This window comes from Geotrypetes seraphini, chromosome 2, assembly GCF_902459505.1.
Source record: "Geotrypetes seraphini chromosome 2, aGeoSer1.1, whole genome shotgun sequence".
NCBI lineage: Eukaryota > Metazoa > Chordata > Amphibia > Gymnophiona > Dermophiidae > Geotrypetes > Geotrypetes seraphini.
In genome coordinates this window covers 328,785,625-328,807,006 of record NC_047085.1, presented here as the reverse complement: position 1 = coordinate 328,807,006, position 21,382 = coordinate 328,785,625, and the positions used below count along the sequence as shown (strand labels likewise).

At 41.9% G+C, this 21,382-nt stretch overlaps 1 protein-coding gene across 2 annotated transcripts; it reads left to right on the top strand.

Annotated features, from left to right (window-relative positions):
• Positions 1-3,323: 3,323 nt before the first annotated feature.
• On the top strand, positions 3,324-20,607 carry SNRPD1 (small nuclear ribonucleoprotein D1 polypeptide). 2 transcript variants are annotated; one of them, XM_033930178.1, is made up of 4 exons: positions 3,324-3,483; positions 6,651-6,727; positions 15,133-15,324; positions 19,947-20,607. In XM_033930178.1, exons 1-4 carry the CDS (start codon positions 3,470-3,472, stop codon positions 20,021-20,023), a joined length of 360 nt encoding a protein of 119 aa, XP_033786069.1. In that variant the 5' UTR covers positions 3,324-3,469; the 3' UTR covers positions 20,024-20,607. The 2 variants fall into 2 exon arrangements, with proteins under 2 accessions (XP_033786069.1, XP_033786070.1); XM_033930179.1 differs by lacking the exon at positions 3,324-3,483 and adding an exon at positions 3,988-4,008.
• Positions 20,608-21,382: the final 775 nt, after the last annotated feature.

The window sequence follows — 21,382 nt, the reverse complement described above, 5'->3', positions numbered from 1 at the left end:
GAAACATGGCTGTGTTGAGAGCTTGATGTGATACATATTTTGTGTTTTTTATGAGGAGTGATTTGTTATTGTGCATTAAAAATCATTATAATCCTGGATTCTTTCATGTCCCACTTGTTTTTGCTTCTTGTTGTTTGTTAGATGGGATATTATTTCTCCTTTTCAGTCTCCTGAGAATATTAAAAGGAAATTTTAAGACAATACAGGAACGTAAGACCTTTGAAATTAAAATGATAAAGGGCTAGATTCACTAACCTGACTTCCAGGTCTGATCCGTGGCCGATTCCGCAGGTCCGACCAATTCACAAAAGCCAAATATTGAAATGAGGAGGAACGCCCCCCCCCCCCCCCCCGCTGCCCACATGAATCACTAATGTGCAATCCTGACGCATGTGCAGATCTGCTTTCCCTGCAGATGGTCTGCACATGCGTTTTATGTCTTTATTTTTTTTTTAGGGGGGGGGGGGGTTCAGGCCTCTCCTCTCCCAGGGAAGGGCTATCCCTGGTGGCAATAGCAGCCTCTTCCCTTTCACCAACACTGTCAGCTGGTCATGCCCTGGATCTCTACCACCTTCCCTGCAGTTCTTTAAACCCGCGGGCTCGCGCTGCAGGGAAGACGGCAGAGATCCAGGGCTTGAAGAAGAGAAGACATGGGGGAGAAAGCAGGGCTGGAAGATCAGGACTGGACAAGCTTCCATTTTGTTGCTTGCAGAAACCCCCCTTCCCAAGACTGACAGCTAAGATCAGGCATGGCTGGAAGATCGGGATGGCAATGGCGCAGGAGAGTCAACACAGATGTGTGCGACTGGTCCCCAGGAGTTGCTTCTTCTCTTGATGGGCCAGCTCAATCGGTGTCCCAAATTTGTTTTGTGAATCGGTTCTCTGCCTACTTTGCATGCACGGATCGGAAGCAGATCGCAGGAGAGGTACACAGTTGGTTTGCTTTGTGAATCTAGTCCAAAGATGGGCCTCAACAATGACCTTGTTTTTTTATTACATTACAAACCATGAAATTGTACTGCTTTGTCACCTTAGTTCTTATCCCTACCCATATCTCTGTCTCTCACACACCCAGCTCCCTTTTGGGATAAATTCACTAAGCAAACCAATTGTGTACCGATCAGTTTGCAACCCCTTAATGAGCAAATTTCCCCCCTGCCTGATTCACTTACCTCTCCTGCGATCCGCTTCAAATCCATGCATGCAAATGAGGAGAAACGCATGCAAATTGGACAGCGACCTGATTCACTACACAAAATTTCACGGCTGACAGAGCTGGCCGATCAATGGAAGAAGTGACTGTTGGGGAGCGGTCGAAAACGTCCTTCCGATTCCTGTTCTATTGCCCTTCTCTCTGCCCTGTCAAGCCCGATCTTCTGCAGCCCTGAACACCTCCTGTAGCCCTGATCTGCCTGCCCCAACTCTCACAGTCCTGCATCCCTGGGCTTGCATGCACTGAATGCCTGCCTGACATGTTCTCTCTGCTTCCCCTGGCTTTGCCGCCTTCCCTCCAGTGCGAGCCTGTGGGTTTAAAGTGGGGCTGCACGCCGCAGTGCTGGGTCTGTGCATGCGCAAGCCGTGCAGGCAGATGGGGGGGTGTTCCTCTGATCGCCCATATCTGCATATTTTTGTTTTCTGAATTGGTCGGACCTGCCTGGATCGGGCCCGATCTGGCAGGTTAGTGAATCCTGGCTTTTGTCTTCCACCTTACCCGTTCCTCCCTTCTCCTGTAAGTCTATCATTGGAATGGTTTGTTTTATTTGTCTATACTGGTATTTGTCAACATTTGCTTATTTCTGATAAGGGATACCTTCAAATACTAACCAAACAATGCACTAAGGTCTAGATTCACGAAAACTCACCGATCTGGGCGGTCCATAGCCGAGTCTTGCCGGGCGACCAATTCATTACAGTGTCCTCATGTAAATGAAGTGATTGGATGCATGCCCCTTAGCGACCCCCCCCCCCCCCCCCCCACGGATCACTGCAGAGCAATCCAGGCGCAGGCCATCCTCTTTGCCTGTAGATATGATCCGCACATGCGCCTGCTCTCTGCACAGGCTTGAGGTCAAAATGAAAGGGGGTGGGGTGGCTGCACTCATTGGGCCCACGAGAATCATTTCAATGGAACAGAATGTGCTTTGCAGCCAGACTGTGCTTTTTTTTTTTTTTGTTTTAATGGCACAGATGTGCATGTGTTACACACATTCTATCTGCCCCATAAAAGAAAAAAAAGCCTCCCACGCTGATAGCCCTTCGTAATGACCCCCCAAAGCTCATGAATTAACAAGGCAACACACGGTCAGGTCCTCTCCTTGGTCCAGGGTTGCCACAGACTCCTGACTGTGTGCCAGTCTGATATCACCGTGTTGCAGCTGCGCATGTGCAGTTGCCCTCCAGAGGCAGCTCAAAGCTTTTCAAAACCCGGACAAAGTGCTGGGTTTTTAAAAGCTGTACAGATGCCTGGACAATCCTCTAAAAAGAGGACATGTCTCCGTAAAGGGGGACATCTGGTAACCCTATACTAAGGAAACGGTCCCCAAGCCTTTGAAAAGTCATAGTGCAGGCTGGCTAGTAGGTTGGTGCCCTGTAAAAGGGTTAATCTCCTAGTTACAGTCTTTTGATAGGAAAGTCTGTGTCTTTCCCTGGCAGAGCTACCCCAGTAAAACCAGGAACTCCTGAAGCACCAAGAACCCTCAAATTCTGGATAAATAATCCCAAAATAACAACCTGACATCAGAGCAAATGAGAGACAGACACCTTCACCTGGCATGTAGAAGGTACAGCTGAGAAGCTGGAGCACAGCTCAGAGATACAAGAGGTCTTACACAACTCACAATTAGAGGTGAATAACCCAGTTTCAAGACTCGTATGCCTTTTGCACTAGAAACTCAATTAACACAGGGAAGAGGAAAATAAAAGTTTTCCATTACTGTCAATTAGACCAAGAAAGAAGATAATAGAACAATTTTCCAGTTGTGTGTTTGGACTCATTTTACTGGATTTAAAGCATGGATAATGTTGACTTTAGTTTACCTAACTAAGGTACAATAGAACAAAGTAGCTACTCCAACTTATTCTTAATGATCAAAGAGAACATGCAGGATGTTCTTGTGTAAGTAATTAGAGATGTTTATAAAATTGTGATAACTTTATATGTGTACAGTTTCTACACTCTTTTCCCCCCTCAACAAAACAAACAAGCAAAAAACAAATTAATGGCTGAGTCCAGAACTGATCCTCCGTCCTCTTGTCTGGTTGTTTTAGAAATAAAGTTATTTAAAAGAAAGAAAAAAAAATGACGTCACAACCTTTACGTTTCACATCCGGGTCTCCCGACGCCACTCATTCAAAGCAAACGTTGATCGAGCGATAGAGCTTTTTGGCTCTCGTCAGCTCAATATTTTTCGCTGTAAATCTTCTTTGGAGACCGCGGTTTTCCGACTTCTCCTCTTTGTCCGCAGCCAGCATGAAGCTTGTCAGGTGTGGAGCCGCTTGGGTGCCGGGGGAAGGGAGGATGGCGGTGGATGCAGCCGCTTGGCTAATTGTGCTCTGAGGAATGTCTTGTTGTTTTTGTTGCGCGTTGGTGCGCCGAGGATTAAGGAGGTGGGGGAGGGGCACGGTAGTCGAGCGAAGGAAAGAGTAGGGCGGTATTGCTTGGCGCGGGGCTGATAATGCCTTATTGTGCATGGCCGTTCGCGCGGTGAGCCGCTCAGGCAGTTTCCCCGATTTTGGCGGCCTCTGTGAGCGGCTTTAGGCCTGGTAGAGCGGGAACGAGTGCGCGATTAACTGGTCATAATGAACATCTGCGAATCCTCGCACGCGCGCCAAAAGGGTTTAATTGTTAGAGGCTCGAGACTTCGAGTGAGCAGTAGCGGCCACAATGGGGGACTTGAGCGGCTGTTGCTCAGGCTTCCCATCTTCGAAGATCTGCTATGGTGTGCGTTTAGTTTCGGTGGACCCACCCTTGGATAGATAGGTTTAACCTTTCTCTGAGCTGGTGTTAAGGTGATGAGATGTTTGACAGGATCAGTAGTGAAGGGTTGTCCTTTTTGTGACCAGCTGGATTCTTGTATTGCTGCATGTTGTTGAGATTGTGCTTTAACTTTTTATATGTTGCATAATGGAGGCAATGTGTGTTATCGTTGTACCCGCTCCCCCCCCCCCCCTCAAATATGGATTTCTGGAGGCCTTTCCTTCCTCTGAATATTTGAAATAAAAACAACGGAACTAGCATAAAGTCAAAGGGTAAAAATCCGTTTCTGCTCCACTCCTTTTTTGTGTGTGTAAGGGCAGAAGTGAAGTTCAACAGTTGTGACTTGTTAGATCTGCTATACAGCATCAGATCAAAAGTTCGATTTTGTGCAATGGCAGGTTCTAACAGCAAATTCGAGTTATTTAGTTTTTAACTGGGATAGGTAGGTGATGGGGGGGTGGCTAGGGGTGTGTGCGGGGACTTATTCTGGTCACTACCCCCACCTATCCCGGCCTAGTCAATCCTTTTCTGTCCCTGACTTATTGATACTATCATGCACCAACCCCATAGTTTTTCTCATTGTCAACCTGCATTTAACAAGTTTAATAATGTCTTCCTTTCTCCCACCCCCAGGTCTCCCTCCCTGCCCCCAGCTTCAGGTCCAACTCTCTCTCTTTCTTTTTACTCCCAGGTCCATCTGGCCCCTGATTGAGAAGGGAATCTCTTCTTATTTCCTCCCTTTCTCCTGTCTTGACTCTGTCCTGCTCCTTTTTTTAAATTCATACCCATCCAGTTTGGCATTATTTCCCTCCCCTCTGACACAATGCGGCTGCTCTCTGCCACTTACCTCCTACCTTTAAATTCACTCTTTGACCTGTCTAAACCTAAAGGGTGGGAAGGGAATGGAACTTGTATCTGGGGCAATAGAGGATTAAGTGACTTGCCCAAGGTCACAAGGACCAGTGCAGGGGTTTGATCCCACAAGCTGAGGCAGCAGCTCTACCACTAGGGTACTAAGCTGGTCCCAAAAATACATACAAAATTAAACACACTTCTGCAGGGCTGAAGACTGAATTTAAAAGTAGGTGGTGGAGAGTAGCCAAGTTAAATCAGGACAGGTACTACAAGTAGGGAGGTTCCATGTGGTGAGGTTAATTTAGTCCCCATACCCTCCACTCAATTTTAATCAGCTCCCATAGTAATACAGAGGCTTTTTTTCTCTCTCTCCATTCCTGTAGATTCATGCAGATTTCCCTTTATCCCCATTCTTGTGCACAGCTCTACTGTTGACTTGAACTAAGTGGTAATCTGATTCTTTGTTTTTCTATATATATTTTTCTATATATGTTTCTCTATATATATTTTTGTTCTGTTGCGTTTAGGCATGAAAAACTTGTGTGCAAAACTGAGTGGTACCAGATTGATACTGAATCTCTTCCTCAAACCTTAGTGCCTTTGCTGTAGAAGTTCTAGTTTAGGACCCTATTCATACATCCTAAATTGGTACTTTTTGATCAGCCATCTAGCGCCAGTCTTACTAAATCTATAATAATAAAACGCTAAGCGCGCATGCGCACTCTTAACGCCATGTTGCCTGATCTGTAGTTCCGTGGCCGGCAGAGTGCACATGCGCACTTACCACGCATCTCTCTGTCTCACAGCAGGCTTGTGGTTCCAGCCAGACAAAGTTCATTTTTTTTTGTTCAAAACCCCCACCACAGCTCCTCTATCGAACCTCACCAGAGTCGGAGAAGACTTCCGACTCTGGCGGCAGGGATCAAGAGAGGAGACGCAGCGTCAGCTTTGAACTAAAAAATGAACTTTGGCTGGCCGGAGCCGGCAAGCCCGCTGCGAGACAGAGACATGGCTCACTTACTGCCCCCCTTCCCTTCCCGCGGTCCCAACTACAAACCTGCCGATTCCAGCAGCGTTTGCAGCACTCTACACACGCTGCTTTGGGGCCTTCTACTGCCCTGATTTGCTCTGCCGGGTCTCTGATGATGTCATCAGGGATGTGCCACAGTAAATCAAGGCAGTAGAAGGCCCTGAAGCAGCGTGTGTAGAGTGCTGCACATGCTGCTGGAATCGGTAGGTTTGTCTGGACCGCGGGAAGGGGGGGCAGTAAGGGAGCCGGCCAGACCGCGGGAAGAGAAAGGGGAGGTAGGAGAAACGCTGCTGCACAGGGAAGTGGTGTGGGAGGAGGGAAATGGAGGGGTAGGGAATGCTGCTGCTGTGGCTGCTGCACAGGGAAATGGAGGGGAAGGGAATACTGCTGTGGCTGCTGCACAGGGAAGTGGGGGGAGAGAAATGCTGCTGCATAGGAGGCAGGGAGAGAGATAGATAGAAAGAAAGACAAACAGTGGGAGGAAGGGAGTCAGAAAGAAAAGAAGAAAGACACAGGGGCAGGGAGAGACACAGAAAGACAAGACAGACAAAGGGGGGCCAGGGAGAAAGAAAGACAGTGGGAGGGAAAGAGAGAGACAAATAAAGACAGGCAGACATATATTCTAGCACCCGTTAATGTAACGGGCTAAAATACTAGTTATGTATAACATGACAGACCTCTCTACTCTGAGTTTATCCTTGGTAGTTTTTATAATATGTATGTGGTTAAAGTATTTATTAATGATCAGGTTGTTCATGTTTAACTGAAAGCAGTATTGACTGTTTGCAGATTTCTAATGAAATTGAGTCATGAGACTGTGACTGTTGAGCTGAAGAATGGAACACAGGTCCATGGAACAATCACAGGTATGTAATTTGAATCTCATAATATACAGTTACCGTATATACTCAAATATAAACTGACCTAAATATAAACAGAGGCAACCCATTTTTCCCGTAAAAAAAGGAGGAGAAAAGGCTGACTCGAATATAAATTTGGGGGTTAATATTCAAGTGCAGTGCCTTGTTCCCCCCCCTCACCAGGCTCTGCATCCAGCCCCCCCCCCAACTCCCTCCCCTGCCAGTTTTCTGCCCCAGCTCCACTCCCTCCCTCCCGATGACTTGCATGCCTTTACTGGGCCTGCCATAAGACCTGGTGGTCTAGCAGTGGCTGGGACAAGAGGGATCCCTTGCGCCTCCTGTTCTTAGCGGTTCTGCACAGGCATGAGCAAAGGAAGGTCACTCCTGCCATGATTCACCGCAGGACTACCAAGGATCCTAAAGGTACGCAGGGGAAGGCGGGAGAGAGGTAAAAATTCTTAGAATCAGCTGGGACAGGAGGCATGAGGGATCCTTCCTGTTTGGCCGTTGCTGGACCACCAGGAGGGGGAGGGGGCAGGTCAGTGCTGACCTGTTTATAAACAGACCTTGGGCCATTTTATTTGGCCTCCAAATCTCAGTTTATATTCAAGTATATATGGTAGTTCAGTTGCCAACCTTCATGTTTCTGCACAAGATTGTGCTGAGACTTATTTACCAAATAGGCACTGTACGTAAGTTGTTTTGCAAATCTCTGATTTTTTTCTGTTTACTGGTATTGATTTTTTTATTTTTTGTAACTTGCTACTAGTTACATCTAAACTCTGCATAGTGTAATATTACTGTGCCAGGTGCTTTCTCAGCTGTAACATGGAAAGGTCCAGAAGTAAAGAAAACAAACATGCATGAACACAGGAAATAGTGGTTAGAAAACACATTGCAAGTGGCACATCAAAAACCACAATTACCGCCTTATTGGAGGCTCTTGAACAAACTTGAAGGGCTGAAGTTAGAACCCAAAGTGGTGAACTGGATTAGAAACTCTCTGTCGGACAGATGCTAGAAGGTGGTGATTAATGAAAGTCACTTGAAGGAAGGAAAAGTGAGTAGTGGAGTCTCTCAGGGTTCGGTGCTGGGGCCGATCCTGTTCAATATGTTTGTGAGTGACATTACTGAAGGGTTAGAAGGAAAGGTTTGTCTTTTTGCGGATGATACCAAGATTTGTAACAGAGTAGACACCGAGGAGGGAGTGGAAAACATGAAAAAGGATCAACAAAAGTTAGAGGAATGGTCTAATATCTGGCAACTAAAATTCAATGCAAAGAAATGCAGAGTAATGCATTTGGAGATTAATAATCATAAGGAACTGTATATGCTGGGAGGTGAGAGGCTGATATGCACAGATGGGGAGAGGGACCTTGGGGAGCTAGTATCCAAAGATCTAAAGGTGAAAAAACAGTGCATCATGGTGGTGGCTGCTGCCAGAAGGATGCTGGGCTGAATAGAGAGAGGTGTAATCAGTAGAAGAAAGAAGGTGTTGAGGTCCTGCTTAGAGTATTGTGTTCAGTTTTGGAGACCGTATCTGGCAAAAGACATAAGAAGACTTGAATGAATTGGTGTAGAGGAGGGTGATGAAAATGGTAGGAGGTTTGCGCCAAAAGACGTATGAGGAGAGACTGAATATGTATACTTTTAGAGGAAAGGAGGGACAGGGGAGATATGATTCAGACGTTCAGATACTTGAAAGGTATTAATGTAGAACAAAATCTTTTCCAGAGAAAGGACAATGGTAAAACCAAAGGACATAATTTGAGGTTGAGGGGTGGTTGACTCAAGAGCAATGTAAGGCAATTCTTCTTTACAGAGAAGGTGGTGGATGCCAGGAATGTGCTCCCGAGAGAGATGGTGGAGAGGAAAACGGTGACAAGAGTTCAAATAAGTATGGGATAAAAACAGAGGATCTAGAATCAGAAAATAATAGTAAATAGTGAAGAACTAAGGCCAGTACTGGGCAGACTTGCTGCACGGTCTGTGTCTGTATATGGCCGTTTGGTTGAGGATGGGCTGGGGAGGGCATCAATGGCTGGGATGGTGTAGATGGGCTGGAGTGAGCTTTGATGGAGACTTCAGTAGTTGGAACCTAAGCAGAGTACCGGGCAGAGTTTTGGATTCTTTCCCAGAAATAGGTAAGAAGAAGAAAATTTTTTTTAATTGAATCAGGTTGGGCAGACTGGATGGACCATTCGGGTCTTTATCTGCCGTCATCTATGTTACATGATTATAAACAGATTTATGGGCCCAAAAATTAGGGTCTTTGTTTATATTCGAGTAAACACACACAAGATATATTGCAGGCCTCCCCCAGGACTGCCATAAGCCCTGGTGGTCCAGCAGTGGGTCGGGATAGGAGTGATCTCTACCGCCTTCTATCCTGGTCAATTCTGAAACATCATACCTCTCTCCTGCCTCCCAAACCTCTAGAAAACCTACCTTGAAAGCCCTGGTGGTCCAGTGGTGAACTGGGGCAGACGTGATCTTCCTACGTTTCTGCCCCTGACTAAAATGGCTGCTATGGCAGTGTTTTGGATGATCTAGAGCAGTGTTCTTCAACCACCGGTCCATGGACCAGTGCCGGTCCATAGAAATTTCCTGCCGGTCCACAGGGCCAGCACGTGCATCAGGCCCAAAACAGTGTTCTTCAACCGCCGGTCCACGGTGCGATCGATGCAGCATTATCTTCGAGCCAGCTCCCTCTTCCTAACTGAATCGGTGCACAAAACCACGGGCAGTGGCTCCTACGGGCATCCTGCGTCTGAACCGGAAGCCTTCTCGCTGACGTTGCAACGTCAGAGGGAAGGCTTCCAGATGAGGCACGGGATGTGCAAAGTGCAATTAGTACTATTATGGGGGCAGGGTCTGGGGTGGAGATTAGGTAGAGATGGGCAGAGTCTGGCCCACGACTTAATCCAGTGTTCTTCAACAGCCGGTCCACAGAATAATTCTTTCATTTCTGCCGGTCCATAGGTGTAAAAAGGTTGAAAAACACTGATCTAGAGTCATTTGCAGTTTGGTGTTTTTTTAATTGTGATTCTTTTGTAAAGTGAATTGCAATAGTATAAATTGCTGATAACTGAGTGGACCAGGACATTTAATGTGGGGAGGATTCAAGGAGCGAGATCAGTGCTGCTAAGCAGCAGGATGGAACTCCTGTGGCTGCTGAGTTACTGTGTTCCTCCCCTTATTTCAGGGTGGTTAGCATCACAGTGGCGCAGTCTGATGAATGCGGCTGCTCTGCTTGTACCCTGCTCTAGAACAGGAAGTTGACGTTGGAGGGATTGGCAGGGTCAACAGTCATGCACACCAGTCTGTAGCCACAGGCTTCTCCCTGCAGCCCTTTACTGGCTGCACTTGGAGCACACTGCCCCCACCTTTGGTATACCACTGTCTCTGGGTGTTCCTTAAACTATGGGTTAAGGCCACAGATAGTGCCTTGTTGGACATTGGAGTTCTGTTTTCTGCCCAGGAAGTGATACAAGTTGTGTGGGCTCTCTTTAAGCCAGAGGTGTCCAACCTTTTGGCTTCCCTGGGCCGCATTGGCCGAAAAAAATGTTTCTGGGGCTGCATAAACGCTGCAGACAGACAGAGGAGGGAGCCGACAAGACGGCAAACACCCAGGGGGAGCAGAGGAAAACACTGCATTGCCCTCGACCGGGGCTGCACAAAATACTTCACGGGGCCGCAGGTTGGACACCCCTGCTTTAAGCAGTGGGGCCTTAAGGGTCAAGGATGGCAATGCAAGGCAAAAGTGAAAGTCAGTGTGATGTATAAAGTTTTCCCCACCATAACTGTTGGAAGAACCCTAGGAATATGCTAAACAGTGCTTTGATGGTGGTTGTAGCACAATAACAGCAACAGTGAAGTTGTATGGCTGGGGCTTCCTTAACAAGCTCTGCTTCAGTCAGCTCAATGGTTACTGATGGGGTGTGCCAGTTAGCTGAGGCTGGCTCCTAATTCCAAATGAGGATGACAAAGCATGTACGTAGCTACTATTTTGTTTTGTGGCCCAGATGAAAGCTTAACTGCCCTTCCATCTTTCCTAGCCCTGGAGGGAGCTTATGTGGGAGGGAATACCATACACATAAGAACAGCCTTACAGGGTCAGACCAATGGTTCATCTAGCCCAGTAGCCCGTCTTCACAGTGGCCAGTTCAGGTATCTAGTATCTGGCAAAAACCCAAAAGTAACAACATTTCATGCTACCGATCCAGGGCAAGCAGTGGCTTCCCCAATGTCAGTCTTAATAACAGACTATGGACTTTTCTTCCAGGAAATTGTCCAAACCTTTCTTAGAACAGAACTTTTTTTTTTTAAGAGTTTGTGTTATGCTCTACAAATTTGTGTTAAAGCAGGTGTAGGGCAGTGCAGAACTCAGGCCAAGGGATTTGCAGAGGACTGACAGAATCTGCTGATGCTAATGTGGAATCTCACTTTAGTGCTGAAGCTCTGTTGGCAGTGCCATTTAATCCTTTCAAGAGGGCATTTAAGGATTTGATCTGGTTTTGATGGTGATCTGTTCAGTTAGCAAACTCATGCTATTAGATGCCCTTGTATTTTATTGAAACAGAAGTTTCCCTTAAGACAGACCCCCTCCTTTCTCCTCAACTTTGTGATAGTATTCTGTGTTAACTAGTTGGTTATATTACTTGCCTTCTCTCAGGAAGATTGGGAAGATCTCTTTTTAAAAAAAAAATATCTTTATTCATTTTCAAACTTTCATCAAGTGTACAAACATCAAAACAACAACATTAAAATACTTTTTGATATGCAGAGAGCTCTTCAGTGGCATTTAGAAGTGACAAGTAAGTTCTCCAGGAATGGGCTAGGAAGTCAAAGCTGAAAATTAGAACTGGGATTAGAACTGAACATAATCAAGGCAAAGATCATGAACACGGAAAATGATAAAGATTTTGAGCTTGAAGGCGATTGAAATCCTTTACAACTTCTATCTCCTGGGCTTTTTTGTAAACAAAAAAACAACTAACAGAGAAGAAATACTCCGCAGATTAGCACTTGGTTGCTCTTGACAAAATGAAGGCTCTTGACAAAGTATTCGGTGGCAAGGAAATAACACTCCAAACGAAGATCAGACTTGTTCATGCACTCATTAGTCAATTATGAATATGAAAGTTGGATACTATGGATATAAAAAAATGACTCATTGGAGCTTTGGTGTTGGAGAAGGATTTTGTGTGCTGTGGACAGCCAGAAGAACTAACAAATCTATTCTGGAAGAGATTAAGTTGGTTATGTCATTGGAAACCCAAATGATGAAGTTACAACTTGTCTTATTTTGGTCATGAAAGATCATTGAAGGACATCATGTTTGGGAAGATTAAAGGAACCAGTTGAAGAGGGTGACTGATGGCTGGACATGTTGAAAACAACCATGGAGATGACGCTGGAGGACCTTACTAGACTAGCACAAAACAGATTTCTTTTTAGATCTGTAATTCATCACGGGGAAGATTCTCAAATGTTGGCAGTACAATCTGATGGGCCACTATCGTGGCCGTCACCTTTTCAACCTGTTTGGCCACCTTAAGATCATCACATACAATCACACCCATGTCCTGTTCTTCACCCCCTAAAATGTCCGTAGGATCTTGTTCCTTTATTTGGAAAGACCGAATTGAGTTCTGGGCTGTCTGATCACTTTTTTGTTCTCACTACTGTGCCTCACCATGGTAGGCCAGCGTCCAAGTCCTCGATCGCTTGATGGATACGAAGGGAGATTTCCATGACTTACATCACCTGGGGCACACAGCCACCAATTGAGGTAAGTTAATTTGTTATGTTATGCAGAGTTTAGTTCTGCGGTGCTGGCAGCAGGCTCACTTGTTTCTCCCTAGGCACTAAGGACTACTTTGGTATGTCCTGCTGGTCAAGACCTGATATTCCTATTGCAGTAGAATGGAAGATTAGGTTCTTACTTTTGTTAATCTTCACAGATCTTTGTAAACAGGAATATCGCTCTTGACACCCACCCTGTCAGTTCATTAGCTTGCTTTCTGTCTCGGACATGTCTGGAGGGTCAGACATTTTGATTACTTCTGCTCTCCCTTACGGTCAGGGAGAAAAATAAATTTGTTACAATAGTGTGAAAAAAAGCCCCAAATGTGCAAATTGGGTATCTTTCTAATTGTTGATGCAGGATGCACACAAGTTTAATTTCGCCTCGTTATGCTTACAAAAATGTTTTAATGTTTTTGTTGAGCAGAATAGACTTGTGTTGTCTTGGAAAAGAATCCCCTTGTTCCCTCTTTCTATTCCCACTCTTGACTAACTGCTTTGATACAGACTGAGGAAATCCAGCCCAGAATGAGAGGAAGAAGAGCAAAAGAATATATAAATTAGGCTTTCTACAGACTTCACAGTAAAAGAGGGGTAAATACCTGCTGCTCAAGACTGATATTCCTGTTTACAGGAAAGATTAACAAAGTAGGAGAGATCCAAGATGGCGACGGAGTAAGTTGTGTCGGCGAGAGGCTCCTGCACAATCGGCAAAATATTTACTCACTTGCTTTCCTTTTCCTGGCTTTACAATGCCGAAGCGCAGGGGAAGACAGAGGGGCGTTCTTCCTACTTTCTCTGCCTCTTCGCCGTCGACGCAGACGGCGATTACCAGCTTTGCCGTCCCAGTTGGAGCGGGCGTGTCCGCTGATCGAGGGGGGCAGACCTTGATCTTGGAGGGCGAGACTTCGCTCAGCCCGATGGGACCTGGAGTTCCTCCTCGTCCCGGAACGGTGTTGGGAGCGTTATTTGCAGCACAGGAAGCTCCGGAGTTGACTCCTCCGGTGGTGCTGCCGATTTCCCCTCTGACCCCGGATGAGTTGCACAGCTTGTCGGCTCCTGTGCAGCCGACAGTGGAGAATGGAGGAACAGAAACCTGTAATGCTACAGAGAAGGAGAAGGTGGAGTCCAGTGGAGTGATTCCCGGTACAACTTTGCTTCCTCCTTTGATAAGACCTGATGTTATAGACATGGAGGCTATTTGGAGTGGCTTGGAATCACTGTATAAGATATGCTCTCAATTCGTCACTTCAGCCCAGAGTACCAACATACAGTTTAAGACTTTTGATGAGAAACTTCTAAAGCAATCCGATAGAATAGACAAATTGGAAAAATCTATGACTGAAGCGAAAGCTTCAATTAATTTACAACTGAAGGATAAAAATTTACTTGTTAGAACATTGGAAAATTTGGAAAATGCTAACAGGAGTTTGAACCTTAGACTTTTAAATTTTCCTGTTTCCAAATTCCAATTGGCAAGAGAACTGTTTCATTCCTTCTTGAGACTAGTACTTAAATTTCCTGAAAATAATTTACCACCGGTACATAAACTTTATTATTTAAATATTCCTAAAGAGGATAAAGGAAAAGGAACCGTAGCAGGAGATTTAGATCTCACAGCTATCCTGGAAACATCTCAACAAGAAGAAATTATGGGAAGAGCAACCTTATTGGTAACCTTTGTTTTTCAACAAGATAAGGAAGCAGTTCTTCGTCTATTCTATAAGACTGACAATTCAGAATTTCATGGTTCAAAAGTCTCAATTTTTCCTGATGTATCAAAATGGACTCAAGATAGACGAAAGAAATTTTTAATTTATCGTCAGTCAATTTTGAGTATAGGAGCAACTTTTCAGTTACGTTGTCCCTGTAAATGCTGTATTACCTATCAGAATAATAGATATATATTTTATGAACCTGATCAGTTGAAATTTTTTCTTGAGGGTAAGGCAGCTGGTTAAGCTCCAATTCCCTCCATGCCTTTTCAATTAACCAGGATGATAATTTAATTTAATCCAACTGTTTGATCTCCTAATTTAATTTGAATGAACATTTCTTGAAAAACCAACTTCCCTTGGAGGTGTAGGATTCTCTCTCCCTAGCTTGTGGACTATGAACTTAGTTAAATTTGTGAAATCTTTGATTTATAATTTATGTTATGTTTCTTCTTAAATGTTTATTTCTATTACATTGTTGTTTAACAATTTGTAAAATTATAAACAAAATAAAAAAAAAAAAAGATTAACAAAGTAAGAATCTAATTTTCCATTTTGTTTTAAAGTATAAATATGAGTCTAAATTTTAACCCCACCCCATACTTTACCCTAACTTTTTCAAAAATAATCTGGATATGCTTGACATACATTATAACAAAATTAAATAAACCATAGTACACATTCAATTTTAATATGCAAATGTGCTATAGTTACCTGAGAATCTTGAAAAATCTAGCTTTTTAGAAAATCGCTGCTCTGGATAGATGCATTTTACCATGTTCTATACTGCTTTGTACAAATCCATTCATAATTCTGTTCAATAAAACTTAAATACAAAAATAAATTGTGTGTTTTGATGGGGGTTTTTTTTTTCCTTTTTCTCATTAGGTGTGGATGTCAGCATGAATACCCATCTTAAAGCTGTGAAAATGACCCTAAAGAATAGAGAACCTGTGCAGCTGGAAACCTTGAGCATTCGAGGAAATAACATTCGATACTTCATTCTACCAGACAGCTTGCCTCTTGATACCCTGCTGGTTGATGTTGAGCCCAAAGTGAAATCCAAAAAGAGGGAAGCTGGTAAGTGCACAACATTAATGACATTGGACCCTATAAAATGGTTCTAACGCTTCACAAATGTTCTCAAGTCTAATATGAAGTACAGCATCAGCACTGATTGTAGGGAATTGGAGGAAGGGTTTTGATACTCAAAATTGTATGCTGGCATTAACTCTACTCTCATGCCCAAACTACAGTTGATACAAAATACAGCTATAAAACTAATATTCAAACTGAAAAAAATGACTTCATCTTGCCTTACTACAGTAGACTGCAAGCTCACATCACCTTCAAACTATCATGTGTAATGTTCCACATCCTATATGTGAACTCCACAGAGCCACTTATAAACCTTTGTTAACTCCTGGTCAGTATCAGCCAGAAAACTTAAAACATTTCAGTTGATCCTTCCCTCTCCCAAAGGTGTAAAATACAAGTGCATATTTAACTCACATACCTCAGCACCAAGACTTGGAACAATCTTCCAACAATTATCAAGACAGAACCTAACTACAGATTTCGAAAGAAACTGAAGGCTCCTTTTTGAGAACGTATGCTCTTCCACAGCAACCTACACAACATTTCACCCTTCCAAAAACTACAAGAGCTTTTCCAAATTCTGCATAACATAATCGCACCAATGTACTTGTAACTAACTCAACTGTATTGTACTTCAAACTACTGTACTGTAATTCTTATGATGACTCAGTGTTCCCCCTCAATTAAATAATTACTGCATCTCCTATATCTGGTATCTACCTCATAGTATACTGCTTACTTTATATTTCATTATTATAACTCCTAAATGGAATGTAAATTTATTGATTTGTAAGTCGCCTTGAATTTAGATAGGCATAGAGCAACCCAGAAATTGAAGATTAGATTAGAAGCAGGAATGGCAAACTGTGCTGTAGACCAAATCGGTGCTCTAATTTAAAACTTCCCTCTTTAAATGATATCGAAGCTCTCTTCCAACAAATCAATTAAAAAAATTCTAGTTCAGAAATTATCCCTCCTTTTTATCTAAAAAAAATTATTTCATTGTTTTGGACCCTCCATTCACTCCATTATCCTAAAAAGTATACTTACTGCATCAGTCCCTTCCCTCTGGAAAACTTCGATCATCACCCCGATACTTAAAGACTATAAATCTAGCATAGACGACTCAACAAACTGTCGTCCAATTGCTAATATACCCTTTCTGGCCAAACTTACAGAAAAACTGATATTCAACCAGGTTTCTGACTTCATTGAATCAACTAATGCTTTACATCCCAACCAAACAGGCTTTCGTAAATATCACAACACTGAATATTCTCTGATAGGTTTAACAACTAAGATTCATTATTTTCTAGATCACCACAAATCTGTTGTATTGTTCTCTTTGGACATATCTGCAGCTTTTGATACTATAGATCATGACTTACTCATTAACAGAATAGAATCGATAGGCATCAGCGACCAGATACTTAACTGGTTTATTTCGTATCTCTCTAACCGCACTTCTTCAGTTAAGTTTAATAATGAATATTCTAACACTTATTCAACATCTTATGGGATCAGTAAGGGAATTTCTAAGTACCTATCTTACTTATAATTTTAATGCTCCCTAATGTATATTTTCTGTAAACCGCTTAGAACCTAACGGATTAGCGGTATATAAGAAATAAATTACATTACATTACATTACATCTATTCTGTCTCCCCTTCTCTTTAACATATTCCTTTCTCCTTTTCTGAGCCTTTGTCAGTCAATCGGTTTTACTTCCTTCTCTTATGCAGACGACGTTCAACTCATTCGCTCTTTGGGTCCAGAAAATAATAATGATATTCAATCTATAAACAAAAAACTCGAAACAATACAAAACTGGCTCAATTCAAATAAATTAGCCTTAAATATTAAAAAAAATTAGCCTTAAATATTAAAAAAACAAAATCTATGTTCTTTTCTTGGAAAAAAGACATTAGTTTGATGACCCCATTTGTTCTTAATAATATTCCAATAGAGTCCGTCTCATCCCTAAAAATTTTAGGGGTAACAATTGATGACAAATTAATGTTCCATGATCATATCAACTACATAGTTAAATCCTGTTTCTACAAACTACGCTTAATAAGATCAATCAGCAAATTCCTTGAGCCTAAATCAACTAACATCTTAGTTCACTCGCTGATTTTAACTAGAATGGACTACTGTAATTCTCTACTCCTTAACATTTCCCTAAAAGAAAAAAGAAGACTCCAAATTATTCAGAATGCTGCCATAAAACTAATCCATAACGCCAAAAAATATGATCATGTTACGCCACTCTTGATTGAATCACACTGGCTTCCCGTTAGCCATCGCATCTTCTTTAAGGTCATGTTCTTAACATTTAAAACTCTAATCTATAAAGAACCTCAATTTATAGCCAGTATGTTAATACCCCATAACTCCACGTGACCTCTTAGATCTTCCTCCTAGAATCTTTTAAATATACCATCCTTCAAAATAATCGGTACAAGAAGATCTTATATGTTTTCAGTAATGGACCCTCAATGGTGGAACTCTCTACCACAATATATTAAAAATGAAAAAGAGCCCCACCTCCTTTAAAAAAAAGTCTAAAGACTCATCTTTTTAAAGACGCTTTTAATATCTAAAATTTAAATTTGCTTTTTATACTTAGATTTTATATTCCCCCGTCCCCTTTTGTTCTTCTTTTTTGTTCTTTCTTCTCAATGAAAAGCTTGTAACTTCCCCCCCTCTCCTCCCATTTCAAGTTTGTCTTGTCGTTAAATATTTACCATTTGGTTTTTTGTTAAATATTTGTCAATTAGTTTGTTCTTCCTTGTACTTCTATTGTTTTGTTTTTTTTTTCTAAATCTTTTATTCATTTTAATACATACATCAAGTGTACATTAAATACAAACTATCATAATACATTGTCACTTGAAAATTCCATCACAATGTGTATCTAAAAGCTTTATATTCCACCCATAACCATACACAAATAATAAAATTCATATGTATATTAATCATTTAAAAATATGCAATATATATATGCAATTCTATACTTCTATTGTTAATTTATGATCCTGTACATCGCTTAGCATATAGATTAAGCGATTAATCCAGGGGTGTCCAATGTCGGTCCTCGAGGGCCGCAATCCAGTCGGGTTTTCAGGATTTCCTCAATGAATATGCATGAGATCTATGTGCATGCACTGCTTTCAATGCATATTCATTGGGGAAATCCTGAAAACCCGACTGGATTGCGGCCCTCGAGGACCGACATTGGACACCCCTGGATTAATCAAATATTAATAAACTTGAACTTGAAACTTGAACTTATCCAAGACCACCTATTGCAATTGGAAAAATGTGTCTAGGTTTGTGTTGCAGCTTTTTAATCCAAGATGGGCTGCCTCAACCATTGTAGCACGCACATAGAAGTTTTGTGTAAGAATACTATCCTTTACTACTGTATGAGGAATTGCTAATGAGTTATATCCATAGAAGCATAGAATTAGGATGGAAGATAAAAACCATATGGCCTATCCAGGCTGCCCATCCATACCAACTACTAATCTCTACAGTCCATTCCTCTGTCCTTTCTCTAAAGAACCTTGGCTCTCAAAACTGTAATAAACTGGTGTTAGTTTTATTTATCTACAGCTAAAACATAAGCCATTTGTAAGTTGTTAACTCGTTTATTTTTTTCTAAAGAGAAAAGGAACCTCAGGTGCTCATAAACTGGATCCAGACTCTTTTTTTAAAAAAAAAAAGTTGTTTGCTATTGGCACCACTAATCCTGCACCCACATTACTAACAAGAAGAGAGAAATAAACATTTTCTCCTTCTGTTTAAGATTCTTAGGTAGAAAACATATAAAAAGAGGATAATCTCTAGTTCTAACCCCTGTGACTAATCATTGTGTACCCAAATTAGCTGTGTACTATTTCTTCTCACTACCTCTATTTTAGGGGGGAATTTGCTAAACTGTAGTAAAAATGTGCCTTTTAGCTTAGTTTGGTAATTTAGTACCCCTGATTAGTGAGTCTTGTAGTAAATTATTAACAACGTGTAATCAACCTCACAAGCTGTGTTCTCTGGGAATATTAGGCTGCTAGTATACGGCCTGGTACTCTCAGGAAACCTTAAAGGAGCAGTAGTAGGGGTGCTATGGGGATGGGATATTATTATTGTATGTGGAGAGGGGGCTGCTCTGGCCCTTCCTAAGAAAGTGCCTGGGAACACCAGGCTATGTGTTAATGGCCCCATGCTTTTTGGAGCTGCCATTGTTTTTCATAAGAACATATTGTAAAGTTCACTACAAGCTGCATTATTTGATGTTACATACAAACCTGTTTGTAGCATTTGTATGCTTTACCTCTCATAATATTGCTGTTAAGGGACAGATATTGTGCATTATTCTCTTAATGCATGTTGGTAGCTACCCCTATCCCTTTAGAAACTGAAAATGAAGGCAGACAGACCATATGATCCAAGCATTCTGTTAATCCACGCCATTTAGTATCTCTTCTTTTCCTTAAAGATCCTAAGCTTTCTTGTAGTGTGGTAGTAGGATATAATGATATAAATTGTAGATTTTCCTTTTGAAATCGGCTCCAGTTTTAATTGTTTTGTTTACTGTGCACAGTTGCAGGGAGAGGGAGAGGAAGAGGTCGGGGAAGAGGTAGAGGCCGTGGCAGAGGAAGAGGAGGTCCCCGGCGATAATTTTTCCTTCAACAGCACAGATGCCAAGACCAGAAGATATGGAATATTTTTTTGTACAGGTTTTGTTTCAGTTTTTAATAAATAAGTATGAACAAAATTTCTCTCTTCAGTTCATCAGCCCACATTTGTAGTTTCATATTCATACACAGTAGGCAATTCAGGTAATCTGTAGTCTTAAGAGATGAAATTTCATTGTGAATTTAATACCGAGTTTTGTTTTTGTGTTTAAAAAAAATTGCTATACCATTTGCACTTTAGATAAGATCAAAGTTGCTTACAGAGACAATAACACAGAAATTCAGTCTTTTTACAGAATCTTTTTTTTTAAACAACCTTGTGCTGTATAATGAAAACTCTTGTTATGAAATAACTAATGAAAATAAGGTGCATTTTGTTCAAAGCATTCTACTACTTGAATTAAATATTTGGTATGTATTGCTTTGAACTAGTGATAAATTTCATAAAAGGAAGACATTTTTCTGCAATTTAATGGCATATTTCTTTAAAAAAGTTTTTTTTTTAATATGAACATGGCAGCAACATCTTCAAGGCTGAACTTATTAAAGCTCATGTTGAATTTTCAAGGATTACTTTTGTATGTGTAACACCCTGCAAAATTGATGGAAGAAACAGTTCTTTAAGATTAACGCCCATAAAGTATGAGGTAGTATATACAATACATTCGTACAGTTCTCACTTGCAAAAAAATACATAACTTATTGGATTAAATAAACACTGATGATTTTTCAGTTTGATTTAACATTCTTAAACTGGTCTGGTGCCCATACTGAAGACTTGGAACACGCGGACCAAAAAAAAAAAAAAAGGCAAGCCATTAATGTTTTTGGGCATCGGGGAAAGATGGCCCAGAGACAACTGCATAACACCCTAGTAGTCCTGCTGGAGATGGAGATATACTGAAGACCAGAAGGTGGTAGCATCCCCTAGATAGAAGAATGATCAACAGGTTAGATCAGAGCTCTTTCTATCTTATCTGCTGGCTGCGGGTCTTAGGCTAGTTCTGCGGCCTGAACAATTAGGTCTTTGCTTTGAGCTCAAATAGAGCTGCATAAAAATATTTTGTAGATTTCTGCCAGAGTGGAAATTGTGTTGTAATTAATTTTGTAGTTTGTGTTCCTTAGTTTAACCCTTTAATTGGCAGACGTTGAACAAGAGCAGCAGTGCCAAGTAACAGGCATTTGGAGATGCAGATCTCCCATATAAGCCATAAAAAATATGTTGCTTCTGAGCAATAATGCCAAATAAAAGGTTGATAAAGATGCTTATGGGAACCATTGTTTTTTAGGAGAGCAGGGAATCTATTAGCATATACAGTATGTGTGCATACTAAACCAATAC

What these genes read in the sequence shown, in the direction of transcription:
- SNRPD1 (XM_033930178.1), top strand. An exon ending in GGTCCATGGAACAATCACAG is followed by an intron (nt 6,728 to 15,132) that starts GTATGTAATTTG and finishes TTTTCTCATTAG; the next exon opens with GTGTGGATGTCAGCATGAAT. An exon ending in ATCCAAAAAGAGGGAAGCTG is followed by an intron (nt 15,325 to 19,946) that starts GTAAGTGCACAA and finishes TACTGTGCACAG; the next exon opens with TTGCAGGGAGAGGGAGAGGA.